This window comes from Myripristis murdjan, chromosome 18, assembly GCF_902150065.1.
Source record: "Myripristis murdjan chromosome 18, fMyrMur1.1, whole genome shotgun sequence".
NCBI classification, from domain to species: domain Eukaryota; kingdom Metazoa; phylum Chordata; class Actinopteri; order Holocentriformes; family Holocentridae; genus Myripristis; species Myripristis murdjan.
Genome location: NC_043997.1, coordinates 11,710,345 through 11,730,240, shown reverse-complemented (window position 1 = coordinate 11,730,240; position 19,896 = coordinate 11,710,345). Strand labels below are relative to the sequence as shown.

Here is a 19,896-nt window from a genome sequence, read left to right as displayed (position 1 = left end):
GCTATGATTCGCTGCTCTGTGAACAATAGAGTCTGCTAGACAAACTATTTAATAACTGTGTTTCCAAATGATCTCACATGCTTTTTACTGCAAAATGTCTTTTTTTGCGTATTGCCCAGTATTTACGCCAGTATCAGTTAAGATGAGTCAGGCTCTAATGTAACTATCACCCATGCAGAACTTGTCTTCTGCTTTTTGGCTTGAGAGTGAGGCTTCAGCATTTGTTGCTGAAATGTCTTAGTAACTAGTTTTCACTCCAAAATAAGAGTACCATCCAGAAAGAGAGTTTTGAAAGCCAGAAATCCCAGCACGTGGTGAGGTAGATGAGTCATCAGTAATCAAAAACCCTGTAGATATGATGGGATGGCTGCATTTAGCTATTTTAAATCACACCTGCCTTCTCCTCCTTCTCAGTCCTACATCACAGTGGAGGAGCTGCGCAGGGAGCTGCCACCAGAGCAGGCCGAGTACTGCATCAGCCGCATGACCAGGTACATCGGAAGCGACAGCCCCCCTGGCGCCCTGGACTACATCTCCTTCTCCAGCGCCCTCTACGGAGAGAGCGACTTATAAACAAAGCCCCTTCTCTTCCTCTCCTCCTCTCATCCCTCTATCCCTGCCCCCCCCCTTCTTTCTCCTATGCAGAGAGAGCAATTTAAACCCTTCCCCTCTCCTTCTACCCGCTTTGTTATCATTGTTTCTCGTTCAACTCTTATGTTCTACCCTTATATTTATCCTTCTCCCAATCCCTCCCCATCCCCCAGACTCACTGCCCAGAGCGGCTGAGAGCGCCAGGCTTTGCTCAAATCTCAGACCTGGTTGGTCTGGCTAGGCTCTGCCCTCGTTTCTGTTACACTGCCTTTTAAACCCAGTGTGCCAGGTACTGCACTGAACTTATGTAAGCAGCATGCATATACATACCTGCCTTCAAGAGAGATCAAACAGAAAGGAGGTAATGAGGAAGAAAGGAAGAAGTTATAAAAAAAAGAAAAAGTCGTGTTTTGAGCAAGCCTCCCGCTCTTCACCTCTCCGAATCTCAGATGACATATTTTTTGTAGAAGGGTAATTAAAGAAAAAAAAATGTGAAAAAAGAAGCGGCTTGTTGGTCCGTTGGTTGTGTATTTTGTGCAGATGCATGCGATGTTTAAGTGTAGAAACGCCGTCTTTGTGTGTCAACAAATCGTCGGTTCTCACCTTAATGCTGAAAAAGCCTCCTGAAGCGCTTACATAAGCACGCTGTCATTAGGAGCCTGTTACATGTCAGTCAGCAGAGGAGGGAATCCCAACAGGGCTTCAACCAGCAAGTCAGGTGCTATGATGTTACAAAGCCAGTCTAACACTGCAGGCTCTCCCTCCAAGACAACTACCACAGCACTGTGAAACGTGAATGTTATGTTAGTCAGATTAAATTTTAACCTGAAGATCTTAAAGCCACAAGGAGCTTAGGATCAAACGGAGAGGGAGCGAGAGAGAGCACCTAAACTTTTTGTGCCCGAGACTGGAGGCTGAACGCTGAATGTTAAAGATGAAGACGAGCCCAAGCAGATTGATGCTGCGGAGAGGAGTGAACCACAGGAAAGCATTGTGGTCGTGGCTGGATGGGGACTCAGGAATGAAGACAAGAAGGACAAACTGGTCTGGCTAGAGAGAACGATCCCACACACCTTTCTCCTCTGTCCTCCCTCGTGCAGGCTCCTTAATAAATAGGGGGAGGATCACATGATATAAAGGTGATGTTTTTTGACTAATTGAGGTGAGGGAGAGAGAGACAGGTGTCGAGCAGTGAGACAACAGGGCATCAGGAAAGTTGGGGGCAAAATAGGCGAACAGGTACTGTATGTGGGACCATAGCAGGCCTATGTCAGAGAGTAAGCGGATAGGGTTTTGGTCCCATTTAAAAAAACAAACAAAACAAGACAAAAAAAGGGCAGCCATGATACGAGACGCAGCAGCACAAGCCGACTTCTCCGCGTGCATCATGATGTTTCTTACCTTTCTCCATTTGTGCTCCACTCTACTTCCCCTCCTCCCTTCTTCCCCAAGTCATTCTTACTATCTTCCATCATCAATGCCACACAAGCTCACTTTCACACAAAGTTTTAAAAAAAATACCTTGGAATAAAAAAGGAAAATTATATTACAGAGTTGTTTGTGTTTTTATTTTTTTTTAATTATTATCTTTAGCAGAAAGAAACAAGATTTTGTTTCAATCCACAATGAGGATAGTTCCAGTATAAATATACGTGGACAACTTTTGCACTCCAGTGATGCGCTCTGAAATTAATGTCTTGGCATGAACAGAAACTAACAAATCGAACAAAACATGTTTAGATTTGGTTAATTTTCATTTTAAATTACTTTTAAGTTGGCTAAGGGATGATCAACGGCAAAAAATATTGACCTTGTTGTGGATTATCCTGGTTATTACGTGTCTTTATGTTATGAAAAATGTATGTTAGCTAACTGGGGATGTAAAGTAATTCACATTTTCCATCTGAATTCATGAGCCAGCTAGAGACCAGGCTTCTTTCTATATACAACACACATTATGAAGTGCATTAATCTGTAGGGAGGTAGATTAGGACCACATGAAAATAAAAAAAAGATAAGATATTAAGCTCAGAATTGTGAGAAAAACATAAATTAAGACATTTCACTGTCCTCAGAACTCATGTGGTCCTAACCCTCCTCTGTAAGTTTGGAATGCAACAGGTTCGATGTTGAGGTCGCAGCTTGACACTGGTATCCTATTCAGAAATAACCGACTGCAGAATGCCTTAGTTGACCAATCAGAGTTAAGTATTCAGCATCACCGCGTGATAAAAGTGATTGAGCGCAGCTCAGCCCGCCTCAGGCTGCATCTGTGCTGCACAGTCAACTGTGACCAGCTTTCAGTCCCGCCACCCTGACCTTTAACCTCTGACTCTGATGCTGAGGTCACATGTCAGGGTTGTTTCCGGGGTCCCAGGACAGGTGAGAGGGGAAGTCCAGGCATTTCTCCTGAGCGTAGCGTCTCCAGCGCTCCTCGTCGCCCTGGTGCGTCAGGTACCTCCAGCTCATCCTCTGCTCAAACTCCCTCAGGTCACACCACAGCTGGAAGTCCTGCAGGACAAGGTGGACAAAAGTTAAGAAATGAAAAAAAAAAAAAAGTTGAGGGGGATCTAAGTTCAATCTAGTGCAAAATGATCAGTCTCAAAAACATTCAGAGTTGCATCTACAGTGTTATTTTTTGATGAAAACGATTCTGTGGGTGGGAAGAATCTGCCACAAAGAGATAATTTTATTTGGCTGTGAATATTTCCTGAATTAATTGATATTATCTTGTTACCAGTAGAGTGATCTGTCTTATTTTAGGATATTTGCTAAAAGCCAAGCTGATTTGCATTGACGCTGATGAAATTTTCAGGAAAACAAGAGTTTAAGACTGAATGCTATACCTGCCAAAATATTAAAACACATATTCAAGATAGTCATACAATAATGTTACATTGAATGGACATAATGGGTTACAGCTGATTCTAATTAGATGCAGTGCTCCTTAAAAGATTATGGAGCACTATATATTTTGTCGTCAATGAAGACTGGGTTCATCAACAGATTGTTGTTTATATGCATCTTCATAACCTGATCATGAATACTCCTGTATTCAAGAATAAAAACAACATTCAAAATATTATGAAAAGAGCACTTTGAAAGCCACTAAAATGTAAATTCACATGCCTCAGTATCCTGGCTGTCCCTGCACTCATGTTTGGGTTGATAAGAACTGGGGTAAAGGTTTACACTGGATATGGTAAACAGGATATGGCATTTATGTGTCCTGAGGTACTTTAATCTAAGTATGAAGCCTTTGTGTGATGTCTGACCTGCAGCCAGCGGTGGCCCAGAGCTTTGCCCACGCTGAACCTGCGTCTCACCGACACCTGCAGCAGGTTACTGATCAGACTCACCGCTGGGGGACAAACAGCAGGAGGGACGAGGAGACAACAGACAGAGAAAGAGAGAGTGAGAGAATTTATTCACTATGTTTTAGAGCCGGTCCACGGGAGCCACCTAGAGGCCAACAGTGGAAAGACTGGGAATCTGTCTGAAGGTTAAAGTGTGTAAATATGAAAAACAGGTTGCAACTGAGGAGGAGCATGACTGTTGTGCAAAACTCCCCAGGAAAGGAAAAATAAACACAGCTTTGACCACACACACACACCATAATCTGATCTCTACTCTTTAATTTAATGGACTTTATGGGAACCATTTTTAAAAGATGATGATTTCAGGATGCATTTTTATTTAGCATGAAAGAAAAAGAAAACAAGTTTGGTTGACTGTTTTCAGTTTCTTTCTATCCGCCATTAGCTGTCACATAAAATGGGCAGATAAATGTTTACTATGAATCACTAGGTTGAAAGCCAGAGTGGTGTCCAATGGAAGACAACACTATATCCCCTCAACTCAACCCTTACCTTACCCTAAACCTAATCCCAATTCTAATCTTGATCTCAAATCCAAGTCCAACCTCTAGACTAGCCCATAAAAAAGTAAAGATCAGCCAAGTATCTTCACTTTGGAGGAGATTCCTAGTCTTTCTATCCTTTGGTCCCCATACAAGTGCAAGAAAACACACACAGACACACACATACTCACACAAACAAAGATAAAATCCAACCAGAAGTATTCAGTCATTCCAGGTAGTGCCATTTCACCTCCTACTAAAAACCCAATCCATTTCCTCATCTTCAAAGCATGACAGACCACATCTCTCCCACCTTCCCATCCTATATTGTGGTCACCCTCGACACTTTGCGTCCCTACCCTCCAGTGAGATGGTGGACCAGGGTTGCCGTGGGTACATGAAGGCAGCGTTGGTGATCTGCTGCCCGATGTCCTCGTCCTCGTTGAAGGGGAAGGTGCCACTCAGGCTGACGTACATGATGACGCCCACTGACCACATGTCCAGCGAGCGGTTGTAGCCGCAGCTGCTGATGACCTCGGGGGCCAGGTAGGCGGGCGTGCCCACCACCGACCGACGGAACGACTTTTCACCGATGATGCGGGCGAAGCCGAAGTCACACAGCTTCACCTGAGGAGAGGAGGAGGAGGAAAGCGAAGGATTAAGAGATTCCTGGTTCAAGGGTTCAACTCTTGTGGCTTATTTGTCTTGATGATGTCAACCCAAGCTGGGGAATGCACAGAACCATTTGCAACTCTGTAACTACAGTCATGTAATCCCACCTGAGGGAAAGGGTCTGCAGAAGCCAGAAGGACATTCTCAGGTTTAAGGTCACAGTGAGCAATGTGTTTTAAGTGCAGGTACCTCAGAGCCTCAAGGATCTACAGCAAAACACAGGCAGAGAGGAAAAAAAAGATGAATGGTTGTGAAACAGGCAGACTAGTAGTAGCACAGCAGAATTTTTACATTTTTTTTAACAAGGAGCTCACTTAACAACAAATTCCTGTTTTCAAGGAGGGACTGCCGAGACGAAACTAGATTAAAGACATTTTTACACAGAGTATTACAAAAAACATTCACAACTATCCGGTTAGAGTACAAACGGAGTACAAACAGTCATTATTAAATACTACAGCCTTTGATACATGCTGGCATTAAAGAATAACCAAACGCCTCAAACCAAATCTCTATGAAGCCTGACATCTAACGGTGAGAAGTAGTGAACTGCCCATCTGCTATTGGCTGGTCTTTCATGGTTACCTGGCACCAAAGATCAGCCAATAGCCGATGGCCACTCTAAGTCTTAGTAGCTACTGACCAGGAAGTTTATACCTGAATGACCAGGAAGCGTGTGTTGCGTTCGGGCAGTCGGCCTTTCTCACTGGACAGGATCATTTCCAACATGTCACCGTGGAGCTTCTCCATGACAACGAAGACGTGCTCCACGGTCTCGAACATGCCCTCCAACAGAACCACTCCGGGGTGGGACAGGCTCTGCGGCGTGACACACAGACAGATCTTTCAAACACTGTCATAAAAATGCCATGCTAGCTCACGCACATAGTGAAATATGCTTGTACTTCCACCTGCAGGATGGCCACTTCGTTCCTGAGCTGTCGCTCCTGCTTGGTGGGGAAGCGCGTCTTGTCGATGACTTTGATGGCTACAGGCCGACCCGACTGCCTGTGAGTGCCTGAGCAATCAAAACAAACTCGACTCAAGTCCCAGAAGACACCTTATCATCATCAAACTTTGGGGAAAAGCACTCTTTTTATGGATGGCGGTGCGCAGACTGGAGGTCAAACCGTTTCAATATTTGCAAATCTTTCATGGCGTTTGTTCATTTACACAGACGCGGCTCACTGAATCAGCACAGCTCAGATTGTGTCAGGTGAGCTGTCAGGCACAGAAAAGCAAACCAAACTGAGCTCCACGTACGTTCTGTCTAAACTCGCTGCTACTCATTATCTTCTCCTGTGATGGAAGAGGAGGAGGGAAAGCCCCACCCATCTGGTACTACAAGCAGATGAAAACAAACACTAATACTGTCTGATTCTGGTTGTGGTGGGACGTTTTGATGATAGCCATCTTTACCTCCATAGACGACTCCAAACTGTCCCGACCCCAGCACCTCATCTGTAAAGATCTGATACACCGAGCTGATATCCTGAAACACATTAACAACATACGCACTGACATATAAAACAACACACTGCTTTATTTTAAGCTCATTGTATGGACTTGAGCTGTATACTAATTAATGCTTACCACTCTGTCTCCGCCGAGTTGACCTTTATCTGTAATAAGGACGAGACAGATTCATTTAGAGTGCTGAATCCATTACTAAAAGTTCATAGAGCAATACAACACTTCTCAAAAAGCCTTTGTTCCCACCGGGCCCTTTTCTGACAGCCAATCTGCATCTCATTTAATAAGCATTTCATTTCACCGGGGGATGCAAAATGTCATGAGAGAGAACATCCATTATCCAACAAGCCATTTAAAGTGTTCCTGATTGTGAAATATTCCCTAATTCATCAAAGAGCTTACTTACGGCTCATTAAAAGTCATATTAATTAGCGTCTTGGTTATATAAAAGAACCTATATTTCTCTCAAAGCATGTCTAAAAAAAAAAAAAGAAAAAGAAAGAAAATCAATATCCAGAGGGAGTATTTTTGGCTCACGGTCCACTGCCCATGTTAAATTTTGTCTAATAAGCTATTAATGGAAAAAAAAAAAAAAAAACTCATTACAAGTTGCATTAATAAGCATCTTGGTTATATTGTGTAAATTTAAAGCATTATTATACTCATTAGTCTCTATAAAATCTGTATCTAGTTTGGTTCATGGTCCACTGCCTATGATGAAGTCGTATTTTTGGCTCACCCTGGTTCTCCTTGCCCAGTGTGTGCCCCTCCACGGGCATCAGAGCCTGGCGGATAGCACCCTCCCAGGCCGGACCAGCCTTGCCAGCCACCACACAGTACACCGCTGAGGCCGTCACCACCTCGAAGGAATGGGCCATGTCGCCCAGCAACAAGGGCACAGAGAGCTGGGCGGGGCCTCGGACCTCCAGGACCTCGGACAGAGGGATGTCCTGATGAAGAGGGAGGGACGGGGGCAGAGTTTTGTTTTATTTCAGCTCATTTATAACCTTCCTTCAGCCGGGAAGTGATGCTGGTATTCAAAACATCTTCTTCCCTAGAGATTTTGTGCTCAGACAAACAACATATAATGATGTTCATGAGCCAAAATGCATATAAAAATCACAAATAAATTGGGTAAAGTTGGCAGTTCAGGAATGCATTACAGGCCAAACTGCAGTAGCTTTTGGCTTTAATATGAAATCCCACTCATGAGCCATTTTGCCTCTGATCTCTCCGTCCAACATTTACTTGTACATTTTCTATTGTTTCAGATCAAAGTGGATATTAGTGGTATGTGTTCAACTTGGCCACTAGGTGTCAATGACACTGCAGTGAGAAAGGCCAGTAAAGGTGCATTAAAAGAATACACAAAACACAAAAAAGATACTTTCCCACTGACCCCTAGTGCAGTTCTGATAGCGTCTGTGTGATTTGGTGACGTTTTCAATCTGTCCTTTCACTCCAGTACAACTGTCAATAATTTACATGTGGAAAAACAATGACTCAGATAGCTGGCGTAATCCACTGCACGCGGAGTCAAAGAGTTTTTCAGGGCAGTTTTCAGGTGTTCTTCAGCAGGAAATAGTTCCTGACAAAACTCTTCACCCCCCCGTCACAGATTATGTTGGTTATCTGTGTCATTGCTTTTGGAAAGAGCGGCTGAGTTTTTCCACAAGGTCCTGGCTGTGTGGAAACTAGATCTGTCAGTCAGCTGATATTACTGGCTGATATTGGCCTATCACACATACACTATATTACCAAAAGTATTCGCTCACCTGCCTTTACTCATACTATGAACTGAAGTGCCATCCCATTCCTAACCCATAGAGTTCAATATGATGTCGGTCCACCTTTTGCAGCTATTACAGCTTCAACTCTTCTGGGAAGACTGTCCACAAGGTTGAGGAGAGTGTTTATAGGAATTTTTGACCATTCTTCCAAAAGCGCATTGGTGAGGTCAAACACTGATGTTGGTCGAGAAGGCCTGGCTCTCAGTCTCCGCTCTAATTCATCCCAAAGGTGTTCTATCGGGTTCAGGTCAGGACTCTGTGCAGGCCAGTCAAGTTCATCCACACCAGACTCTGTCATCCATGTCTTTATGGACCTTGCTTTGTGCACTGGTGCACAGTCATGTTGGAAGAGGAAGGGGCCCGCTCCAAACTGTTCCCACAAGGTTGGGAGCATGGAATTGTCCAAAATGTTTTGGTATCCTGAAGCATTCAAAGTTCCTTTCACTGGAACTGAGGGGCCAAGCCCAGCTCCTGAAAAACAACCCCACACCATAATTCCTCCTCCACCAAATTTCACAGTCGGCACAATGCAGTCTGAAATGTACCGTTCTCCTGGCAACCTCCAAACCCAGACTCGTCCATCAGATTGCCAGATGGAAAAGCGTGAGTCATCACTCCAGAGAACGCGTCTCCACTGCTCTAGAGGCCAGTGGCGGCGTGCTTTACACCATTGCATCCGACGCTTTGCATTGCACTTGGTGATGTGTGGCTTGGCTGCAGCTGCTCGGCCATGGAAACCCATTCCATGAAGCTCTCTGCGTACTGTACTTGGGCTAATCTGAAGGTCACATGAAGTTTGTAGCTCTGTAGCAATTGACTGTGCAGAAAGTCGGCGACCTCTTAACACTATGCGCTTCAGCATCCGCTGACCCCTCTCCGTCACTTTACGTGGCCTACCACTTCGTGGCTGAGTTGCTGTTGTTCCCAAATGCTTCCATTTTGTTATAATAGAGCTGACAGTTGACTGTGGAATATTTAGGAGCGAGGAAATTTCACGACTGGATTTGTTGCACAGGTGGCATCCTATGACAGTTCCACGCTGGAATTCACTGAGCTCCTGAGAGCGGCCCATTCTTTCACAAATGTCTTGTTTCACAGTCTGCATGCCTGAGTGCTTGATTTTATACACCTGTGGCCAGGCCAAGTGATTAGGACACCTGATTCTGATCATTTGAATGGGTGAGCGAATACTTTTGGTAATATAGTGTATATTGGTATCGGCATATATGCTAAAGACATTATGCTAAAGAAGATGCTTTGGGGTAATTTAGAAATTGATCCCTTTTCTTAATTCAAATTATTGTTTTGTGTTTTTTAAATTTATAGTTATTCATAATTATTAAATTCCCAGTTAATTTTATTTGACATCAGTGCAGTGATGTCATTTTAGACAATAAAGTTCATTGTTAAACTGTAAAATATCCCGTCTCCATTACGTGCCTTTGTCACACTTGTTTAATCACCATATTTGAGGGATCACTGCAAAGTAATATGTTGTTTATGTAAACTGTATATCGGGCTCTACCTGAAACCCTTGGCAAGTTACATAGAAACTATCTGGATGGACAGATTGCAGGGTTTTTTTTTTTTTTGTATTTTGCCTGAATTGTTCCTTTAAACCACAGAATAACTGTCTGCTAGTGAAGGATTAGTTGTTCAGAAATATATTCTACCTTGTAGTACTTGGTGCTGCTCTCGTTCTGGTACAGAGTGATGCTCTTCCAGTCCAAGACCCAGTAATGGCGTTTCCTCTGGGACAAGCAATGACAAAGATATTCATAAGTATCAGGTAAAAGATAAAGAAAAGCAATCATTTGTTTCTTGACAGTCAGGAGAGGGATTATTGTTGGCGTTACAGCAGGCTTTAAGATAAGGGTCCAGGTTCAGCAGGCAGCTGTACATTTAGTGTCTAAGGCCCTGGTGTGTTTTTGCCAACACCTCGAGGGTTTGTGTTCTCACCTCTGTGCCAGGGTGTGTTTATGAGTGTGTGCGTGTCTCACCATTGTGTCAGTGTTGGTGTGATGCAGCAGCCACCCCTCCCTCAAGACTCCGCTGGCTCTCCTCTTGGCGTGATGCACCGACTGCACCACCCTCATCAGGGGGATGTAAGTGCTGAAACACGGACTGAGGAAAAAGAAAGGGAGGTGGAAAAAGAGGAGAAGATGAACTCAAGTCACCTTTGTTTGCATTGCTTTAAGTACCACTCAGTGACTTACAGCAATGGCCTCTAGGTGGCAGCGTGGGTCAAGGCTTATGGATCATAACCAAATGCGCAAGAGTGCGCAGTAAACACCACGCACACAACAGGATCAGGAAAGCGTGTGTGTGAGAGTTTTTGGTGTGTGGGGGCTGTTTGACATGTGACACAGCTTGTGAGTCAGCTTCAATCCCATGACATCATGAACCTAAAATACATCTCAAACGAGGGCCAACTAGCAGAGGTTGTCATCATGAATACATCAAACCTCTCAGTCCACAGGCCTGAGATCAGCATGAGTGAGTGCTGCAGGTGTGAGATAATAATTCTCTGACCTGATTGGTGGTTGCTGCGGGACGACGTCCTTGATCTCCATCAGTGAGTCACTGTCAGCGGACATGTCATCGTCCAGGCTTTCTAGTGTCGTCGTGCTGCTGACCTCTGACTCGCCGTCCTCCGAGTCTCGTCTGTAGACGTGAACGGCCGTGGATTCTGGAGATGTGACACCACGTGCATGAAACATAAAGCTGGGAACACATTAAATCAATGACAGGTGCAGGTTTGCACCCTCACTTAGGCATGGGCAATGTGGACAAACTTCTTTTTTATGCTAATCATAAAAAAAATGTTGGAGATCAGTATCTGCTATCATGATCAATCTCATGTTAAAACTGTGATAATCAAACTGCCCTGGGTCGATCAAAGTGTGGACTGTTTAGACTCAAGTGATAAAAGAAATGTGTAACTTTATGGCTGAGTCTAGATGGTTCTCACAGTATAACCCTTCATTGTTAAAATGTTTTTATGTCCCGTTTTTGTTTTTTGTTGTTGTCCTTTGTCCAACATTACAATTTCTTCATCCCAGTAAGAGAAGACTTATTTTAAATAACAGTCCTTCTCAAACTGATTTCTATGATGTTGAGTTCTACCTGGAAAGATTATTTTGACTCTATTCCAACTCAAGCGACATTTCCCTGAAGTATCCTGGCACTCATCATTGTTGAGAGGACAAGCCTGATTTCTTGTGGTAAATCCAGACCAGACGGAGGCTTGAGTCAATCAAACATCCTTGAATCAGGGGTGAATCAGCTTTGACTCATCACTACTGATGACCACAGATGAGGACATCAAAATGGGGTGGGAGGGTGGGGGTGGTGGTGGGGGGGGCTGTTAAAAAAATTCATGCACAGCACCTCAAGCTAAGAGTACCAGAGTACAGGATCCTGATTGGGCCACCAGGGACCGCTCCAGCTCCTCACCTTCCCCGTTGATGCCTCTCTTCTCTCCTGGACAGTCTCTGGGGACTAACGGCTCGCAGCGCCGATGACAATTAAACCTGCAGTCTGAGAACATGGAGAGAGAGGAGAGGTGGTATATAGTGCAGTATATAGGTGATATAAAATGCTGAGAGGAAAAGATGAAGGGATTCAGGGTGGATTTTCTTCAAATGTCAAGCTTCTATAGAAAGAGATTTGTGCCAGCCCAGCAGATACAGGATCTGATTACATCAATCTGACAAAAAAGGTTTTCTCAGTTCAGAGTGAACTCTCTCAGATAGTCATCCAGAGATTTAGGAAAAGCAACCGAACAAAGATTAAAAACAAAAACACTGAAAAACACTGTAATAGCCACAGTGACCAGCAGCAGAGATTTGCTCTCTGATGTGGTTTCTGGTCTTTCTGGGCAAAAAGGAATGTAGTGACGCGCAGAAATGAGACTGCAAAAAATATCATCTTAATAAATCATTTAGTTTCATATCCAGTATTGAAATCTTTTTTTTTTTTCAAGTGAAAAAAAAAAATCTGCCAGTGGGATGAGATAATCCAACTAGTTTCCAGTGTGGTTTCATTTGTTTCAGGACATTTTCTGGGTATCAGCGTGTTGAAACAAGATCAGCCCACTAGGATCAAGTAAATGACATTCAATTATTATGTCATTTCACTGGCAGATTTTTGCACTTTTTTGAAGAAAAACAAGATTTTAACACTGAATGTGTGACTAACTGGGTGAGCTCAAAGTGATTCAGTCTCAACACTGATGATGTGAACACCACCTGATCAACCATCTCACCGGAGCACTGCAGGCCCTGTCTGAAGAGCCCTTTGAGCAGGCGGTGGCAGTGCTGGCAGACTGTAGGTTTGGTGTAGCTGTGGATGTGGAAGGTGTGCGGGACGTGGGCCTTGATCTCATCTCCGAAACCCACACCCAGCCACACCGGAGGCTCGGCCCAGGACGGAGGCCTGGACCTGGGCTTTGACATGCTGATCTGGTGGATGGAGGGAATGAAAGAGAGGTAACGGAGGTTAACAGCTGGACTTGTCCACTTGGAGTGTGTAAATAGTCAACAAGGTCTTAGTAAATGTCTTGAAACAACATACAGTGAAAAGGTTTTTCAATAATGGAAGACAAGTAAGATGCAAATAAATCATAAATGCTTTACCTCATCCTGCTGTGGCATGTTTTAAAATGACAGGCAAGGGTACGATTAATCATCTGGTAAGTATCAAAAACCATCCAAAAGTGCTAAAACAGTTCAGCAAACGTACCCAAAGGCCTTCAACAGTTTGCACAAAGTACCCAAAAATACGCATTCTGGGATACTTTTGGATATTTTGGTTAGTATTTGCAGTTGATTAGTTGGACCTGATGGGCATAGCAAAAATAAACATCTATGCCACTTAGTACTTGCAGGAAGCTGGTGGATGATGCTGTTTTTCCATACCTCCTCTAGACTGCCCCCTGCCTGTGTGGAGAGGGAGCACATGGTGGGTCTGCGGGGAGGCAACAGGGAGAGGCTGGGGCCAACCTGGCGTCGCGTCCAGCTGCAGTTGTTGGGCAACTGGAGAGCACAGCGCTTATGGAAGTCGAGTCCGCAACCTACAGAGAGGCAGAGATCACAGAAGGGAGTTTTCAGGGCAAAAATTTGGCTCTGGAAGACCACAGCGCAGTGCAGTGACTTTGCTGAGGTAAAAATAGAGAGAAATACTCAGTGCAATGAATTCTGATGCCACAGAATATGTTGCATGGCCTTGCCTTCACATTTTAATCCCTGGCGAACAAGACCCCACAGCATTTCTCCACAGTGGTGGCAGAAAGTGGGAGTCCGATATGATTGGACCACCAGGGAGTGTGGGCGGATCTTCATTTCGTTCACGGTGGCCAGTCCTAGTCACATCACAATGAAAAGAGGTTTAAGCAAAGCACATAATTCATTACAGCAGTAGCCTTTACCAATGTGAGCCCATATTAGCCGGTTGTCACCGCAGCCAAATGCTGAATAAGCTCCTCCTCTCTGGCTGAAGATGCTATTTGCTGCCGTCTTGGTTGAAAGAAAAACCTGCACACTCTTGACCCTCTATATCACATGACTGGAAACCACTGCACTGTGCACATGTTGCATCTCTCCAGCACTAGCAGTTCAGTTGTAGATGCATGTCACGAAACAGAGATAAGTAAGAAAAACATCAGGCTTTGCAGCAATTGCCATCAGCTTGCAGATTCCCTTACAAGCAACCTGCATTTGCACCACCAGATAACCTAAAATTATCATCTATTTTGCATTTTTCTTCGCTTGTCTTGATGATGGCCATTTGCAACTGCTGCCAACAGACTATAAAACTGGAAGACAGTTTGCCTGGGGTGGGCATCAAGAAAATCACAGCAGAACTACAACTAAAATCATGTCTTGATTTTTAAACATGCTTCTTTGAATACTCAGATTCCCATCGTCTCTATGTGTTTTTTCCTGGCAGAACACCCAGCTAGAAGCTTATGTAAGGAGGGCCACTTACCACATATTCTTCATGGTAAGAATTAGTGGCCTCAATGCTTGTAGGCATTCAAAAAATATATACGTGTAGCACTGGCAAAGCTGGTGTGTTTGCTGTGGCTACAAATACCTGCGTGCCCTGCGTGTATCTTTAGAACATGAAATAGTATTCTGGCACAACTTTACCCAGTAACAAAGTGAGTGGCACAGGCTGGTCATACTGGAAATGAGGAATCTCCAGCAACAATCCAAAAGCATACATAAAAACACACATCAGAAAACAGATCACTGGCACACACGGCCTCACTGAGCGATAGGTGATGTGTCCTGTTTTCATCCTCCCTACAGCATCTAATCCCTCCCTCAACCCGCCTCCTGGCTGATCTGAGCTCAGGTTGTGGATGTCACAGCAGTTGACCTCTGACCTGAGACGATGACCTCGACCAGGTCCCCGTCCTGCAGCTCATCGTGGTCTGTGAGGCGGTGGAGCAGCTGCTCTGTGGCCGGCCGGTGTGTGAACAGCAGGATCTTCTCCCCGACGCCCACCACACTGCAGTTTGGAGCCTGGACACACACACACACACACACACACACACACACACACCTTATGAAATGATACCGATAGGAACCAAACTACCGGGTGTATAGAGGTGAAAATGGTTTTGAACATCTTGTCTCAGTCTGGGTAAGTCAGGCAGAAGAGTATTTTCCCCAAAACATTGGAGTATTACTTTAAGGATCCCCATTAGTTGATGCCTAGATGACAAACTAGTCTCCCAGGGGTCCCAAACAGCATATCATTATAACTTACATGGACAAAAACAATCAAACTTACATGTAAAACAAAACCCCTAACCCACAGACTAAACAAGAAATTACAGGAAGGTAAAATGCATAATTAATATTCAAGCACAAAATAAGAGGCGTTAAAACTGACAGCCAGAAGCAACCAACTTGAAAAGTCAACAAAAACCTCAGTGCACATAAAATAAATGAAAAGAGTAGATAATTATACATTCAAATCATGCAAAAATAAAAGACTGACAACTCTAGGTACTAAAACCCAAGATTCCATCTAGCTCTTTAAATAGCATTGAGATTCTTTTTAATTTAAAACGCCTCTTTTCTGTTTGTAAGGGTCAAGGTTACCACGGGTTCTCCTCAGCATGAACACAGCCACAAACATGTCTGCTGGCTTGTAACCATCCTATCATTTTCCCCACACGTATGCTTTTCAAACATACACACAATGTACTTGTTTTCCCCTCCACTCACATGCGTGGTTTCTCCCAGGAGGGAGCACGGCTCTGTTTCTCTGACTAAAAACACCATCAAACAGTGAGAAGAAGTCAGGAGCCGTACTCCTCTGGCTCCAGTGTGTGTGTGTGTGTGTGTGTGTGTGTGTGTGAGAGAGAGAGAAGCCCAGGCATAATTACACAACAGGTACCACCTGTGCCAAGTAGGGTCACGCTGACTCCCTAAATCTCCCGTGCACCACCATGCGGTTATTTCCCAAAGTGTGACAAGTAGGAAGTTCTAAGACATAATATTTTAAATTTCCCACAATCATTATTTGAGTTGTTTCTTATGAGTGTCACTTTCTCTGCTGGCTGGAAAACGTCAGAGAATGCAGGGCCTCGAGGGTGTGGCTAATCCAGAGCTACAGCTTGTTTGTCTTTGTGCTCCCAGAATTCCAGTTTGTATTCGGTTATCGAGACCAAATTGTACAATGGAATAAATAATTTTTTTTTCATTTTCAAGTCACAACTCAATGGAATGCTGGAACAAAAGCGAATTGTTTGAAATGAATTCCACTTGAAATAAAACATACAAGTTTTCTTCAGTTTTCTTTGTAAGATGAGAATGAATTTCTGACCAGTGGCCAGTGTTATCAAAGAGAAGTCTTGACATTAATTAATGTATGAAAAACACGAATAAACTGATAATCGGATAATCTAACAGTCAGCCATGAAAGGTGACAGCGTATTTCCATTATGCTTGACCGCATGGGGCTGTTAAAAACTAGCCGGGTTTATTTATCATCATTTTACATTGTTATTTATTCAACAAATATCTTTTCATTGCTATTTATGCCATCATTTCTTTAAATTAAAAAAACCAAAGAGTTTTCCACTTCAGGAGTTGTATAAAATTTAACATTTCCATCCAGACGTCCTAAAATCAATACATCATTGATTGTATGAAATAATATGGACACCCAGCTGCTGTAATCTGAAGCCCTCAAACAGATGGAGGCAGTTCAGAATTTGAAAAGGAAGACCTTTACACCTTCACCCTGGATCCAGAAAACTCATCTCAGATTTAGAGACACAAGACAGCTAGAAATGAAAGAAGCAGGTTTGTGGTTTGAAACCTGGCTGGAGGAAAACGATGGAAAACTTCAGGAAGTTAAAATGAGCAACAGAACACGCAAAGCGTATAATCTTCCATGTGTTTCAGTTCGAACAGTTTGAATCTAAAGACTCCTTTCAGGTGTGAATATGTGCGACCGTATGGGAGTCAAGCAGGCCGCTGTGGAAGAAGAGTACGCATACTCAGCCAGAGGAATACAAGAAAGAGAAGAGATGGAGCCAATGCGACGTGGAGCTTGAAGAAACAGAAACTTTCAACATTTAACAGAAGGATTCACAACGGACTGCTGCCTGAATATACACACGAGCGCTTTCTCAAAAATCAAACTGCTTATTTAAACATTTTTCTATGTGCATTAGCATTACAAAGGCTATTTTTTAGACGGCTGGCCTAGTTACACTGTTGGGAAAAGCACAGATGGGTCCTATGAGCTCGGGAGATGAGATAAATGATGATGCAATGTGACACATATTGCCATCATATTTCTCATGGCTTTATGATCAATCAGAATCATATAAAGCTGCTCGGCCATGGTTAGTGTTGAGAGCTGCAGGCAACAAAGCAGAGCAGGTACATGAGAATACTACACTGATGGATGGATGGATGGATAGGGGCTCTGCTCAGTGTACACTATCTCCTGTGCCTCTACATATTGTCATGCAGTGTATGAGAGGACTAGAGTCCCAGACAAACATGTCCTAAAACACACATATACACACAGATCAAAGAAAAAAACAACTGCAGCAACAAACAATGGATTTAATTTGACTTGCAGATAACACCGAATTAGGCTTTGATGCAAGTTATCTGGCCCATATCCGGAGGAGACATCTGGTTTGGAGATAAGAGGGAGGGGTCGAGAGTGTTTTGCACATAATCTCTTTAGTTCTAATCTGACTTTCATCCAGATACACATCTGCACAAGGAGACAGCCATTTCTCCGTCCGCTCACCCATCCATCCATCCATCCAGCCATGAAGTGACTAAGGATGAAGACTGAAGTGACAAGTGCGCTGACCTCATGGTAAAAGCAGCAGAGAGATCAGGGATGGGCTGTCTCCAACCTTACACCAAGCTTTGCCAAAATACCTTCAACACATGCCACATGCCTGAGGAGAAGATCACGACGTGTAATTAATCGCGTCACGTTGTATGTGTTTAACAGTGCTGTCAAAATTAGTTTCATCTAATAAGTTTCATCTAACAGTGATTTTAGTTACTCCTTAAGAGAAACTTAAAAAAGTGACAGCCATGAAAGCATTAGTCATCCTGCAGCACTGAATTTGCTGCATCATTATTTGCATGAAAAATTAGAACTGTCAGCGTTAATCACTTGTGATTAGGTTAGGTTATTTTTTTTGCACTCACAACCTGCTTGCTGTGCAGTCATTGCCCTGTCCACATCATACATTTGCAAATTTTCACATCAGTTGGAAAATAAAGTAAGCCAACATGACAATTCTTCAGGTCTACAACTCAATTAAACCATTAATTTGTTGAATTTTCTACTAACTATATTATTATTATATCACCATCATCCTGTAGCCCAGCTAAATTTTAAACTAATTTTGGTATTTTTTATGTTTTAATGTCAATTGAGGAATTCAATAATCCTCTATGAGTAAAAGAGACAATTTCACATATCATACAATTGTGGTTATAGTGTTTTACACGATCATGCAAATTGATCTTATGTAGTATCTTTAAAACCCCATGTGACTAAATTAAAAAATGTTTAGAGGTTAAGTTCAAAGTGAGCTTTTCGGAGCTCCGGCAAAGTTGACATTTCGGAGACTAAGGGATTTTCGGCCGCCAGCGACAACAAAGCGAGAGATGTTGATCTGCAGTGGCAATTGCACTGCTCTCAGGTGTGTGTACAGTGATGCACCAGCACAGCATGCACTTACACGTACACACACACACACACACACACACACACACACACACACACACACACACACACACACACACACAGATCCACTCATTCACATTCATACAAGCACAAACATTGTTGAGGTCCTTTTGACCTGCTGCCTGGAAACTTATCAACAGATCAAAGGAAAGACTGTCGGTGTGAGCGAGACAGACGAGGCAGAATGGTGTGTGCGTGTGGGACATGCTGTGGTTGGAAAGTTAGCTGTGCGCCTTTCGACCACACAGCCCCACCAGTCAGTCAGTATGAAGACCCGAGCAGATGTCACTGCCAGATAAAACACAAAGACAGACAAAAGTCCAGCACCTGCACTTCATCATGTAGCTTCTATATTTAACCACAGCTGCAGGTTTTCTGTGCACCTAATCTCCAATCTCCTGGTGCAGTTACTCAAGAAGTAAAAGCCCTAACTACTCAACTGTCTGAATCGCCTAGTTGTCTTTAGCAAGTTCCTCCAAATATCAGATAAAGTTGACTGAAGGCTGAAAAAAGATGGGATAATGACAGTGAAACACAAAGATCTGCAGAGTAGGAGGCCAAATGTGTCAGCTTTGAGGGGGAGAGGTGTGACAACAGGCCAGTTTCACTGTAGTTTTAATGGGGTGAATGTGATTATTGTGGTTTTTTTTAGTAATATGTCTTGTCTTTGACCAAATTCTTCAATCTGTGCCACGTCAGTGTCCCGCACATTAATTACAAAGGCACTTAACTCAGTTCAGGGCAGTTTCATCAGATCCTACAGGAATTAGGACACCCAAACTTTTTAATGACCTTAAAGCTATTCTTTGGTGAAAATCAAGTTGCATAGGTAAAAAATTGACATAAGTGAGGCCTGATTTTTACTCATAATCTTCAAGAAAGCCTGTTAAAACCCTTTTGCAGCTGCGGCATGGTAACGCGGCTCTCCATCCAAGGACTGATGCCATTCTGGACTTTACTTTTCAGCTCATTTCTTTGTTTTATGTTTGTTTTTTTGTTTTTTTTATTGGTCAATTCTTGTTAACTCGTTGCTCATTTTCCCCATATTTTTGAAAGAAATCAAATGAGCCCGCTGATGTTTCAAAGGGTTAATGTGTGTGACTGTGAGAGTATCAAGCACGCTGCTCGGTGAACTTTCCCTGATTCGATAAAAGGCTTAAAACACGTTTGTATGAAGCACAGAGGGTCTCAAGTCTCTCTGGGTATGAAATAGGCTGATGCAACAGGAAGCGCACATTTGAAAAATGATCATAGGCAGAG

The 19,896-nt window shown here is 43.4% G+C and overlaps 2 protein-coding genes across 2 annotated transcripts in view; one reads left to right on the top strand and one right to left on the bottom strand.

Moving 5' to 3' along the window:
* The window catches only part of actn3b (actinin alpha 3b), a 42,539-nt gene extending 40,433 nt beyond the window's left edge, over positions 1-2,106 (top strand). Inside the window, 1 exon segment of the mRNA XM_030075918.1 lies at positions 415-2,106. Coding sequence (XP_029931778.1) covers positions 415-573 — 159 coding nt within the window. The 3' untranslated portion in view covers positions 574-2,106.
* A 54-nt stretch (positions 2,107-2,160) lies between these two features.
* Positions 2,161-15,766, bottom strand: prkd4 (protein kinase D4). The gene is made up of 18 exons (XM_030075917.1): positions 15,627-15,766; positions 14,777-14,915; positions 13,616-13,747; positions 13,305-13,459; positions 12,653-12,848; positions 11,842-11,925; positions 10,918-11,074; positions 10,386-10,509; positions 10,059-10,136; positions 7,335-7,545; positions 6,716-6,744; positions 6,542-6,614; positions 6,034-6,140; positions 5,780-5,941; positions 5,230-5,328; positions 4,810-5,077; positions 3,867-3,952; positions 2,161-3,102 (listed from the first exon to the last, which is right to left on the bottom strand). Exons 1-18 carry the CDS (start codon positions 15,681-15,683, stop codon positions 2,938-2,940), a joined length of 2,322 nt encoding a protein of 773 aa, XP_029931777.1. The 5' UTR covers positions 15,684-15,766; the 3' UTR covers positions 2,161-2,937.
* Positions 15,767-19,896: the final 4,130 nt, after the last annotated feature.

Coding starts and splice junctions, on each gene's coding strand:
- prkd4 (XM_030075917.1), bottom strand. CDS start 15,683: ATGGTGTTTTTAGTCAGAGAAACAGAGCCGTGCTCCCTCCTGGGAGAA. Junction 13,748..14,776: donor GGTCGAGGTCATCGTCTCAG/GTCAGAGGTCAA, acceptor TGATGTGACTAG/GACTGGCCACCGTGAACGAA. Junction 11,926..12,652: donor ACAGGGCCTGCAGTGCTCCG/GTGAGATGGTTG, acceptor CCATGTTCTCAG/ACTGCAGGTTTAATTGTCAT.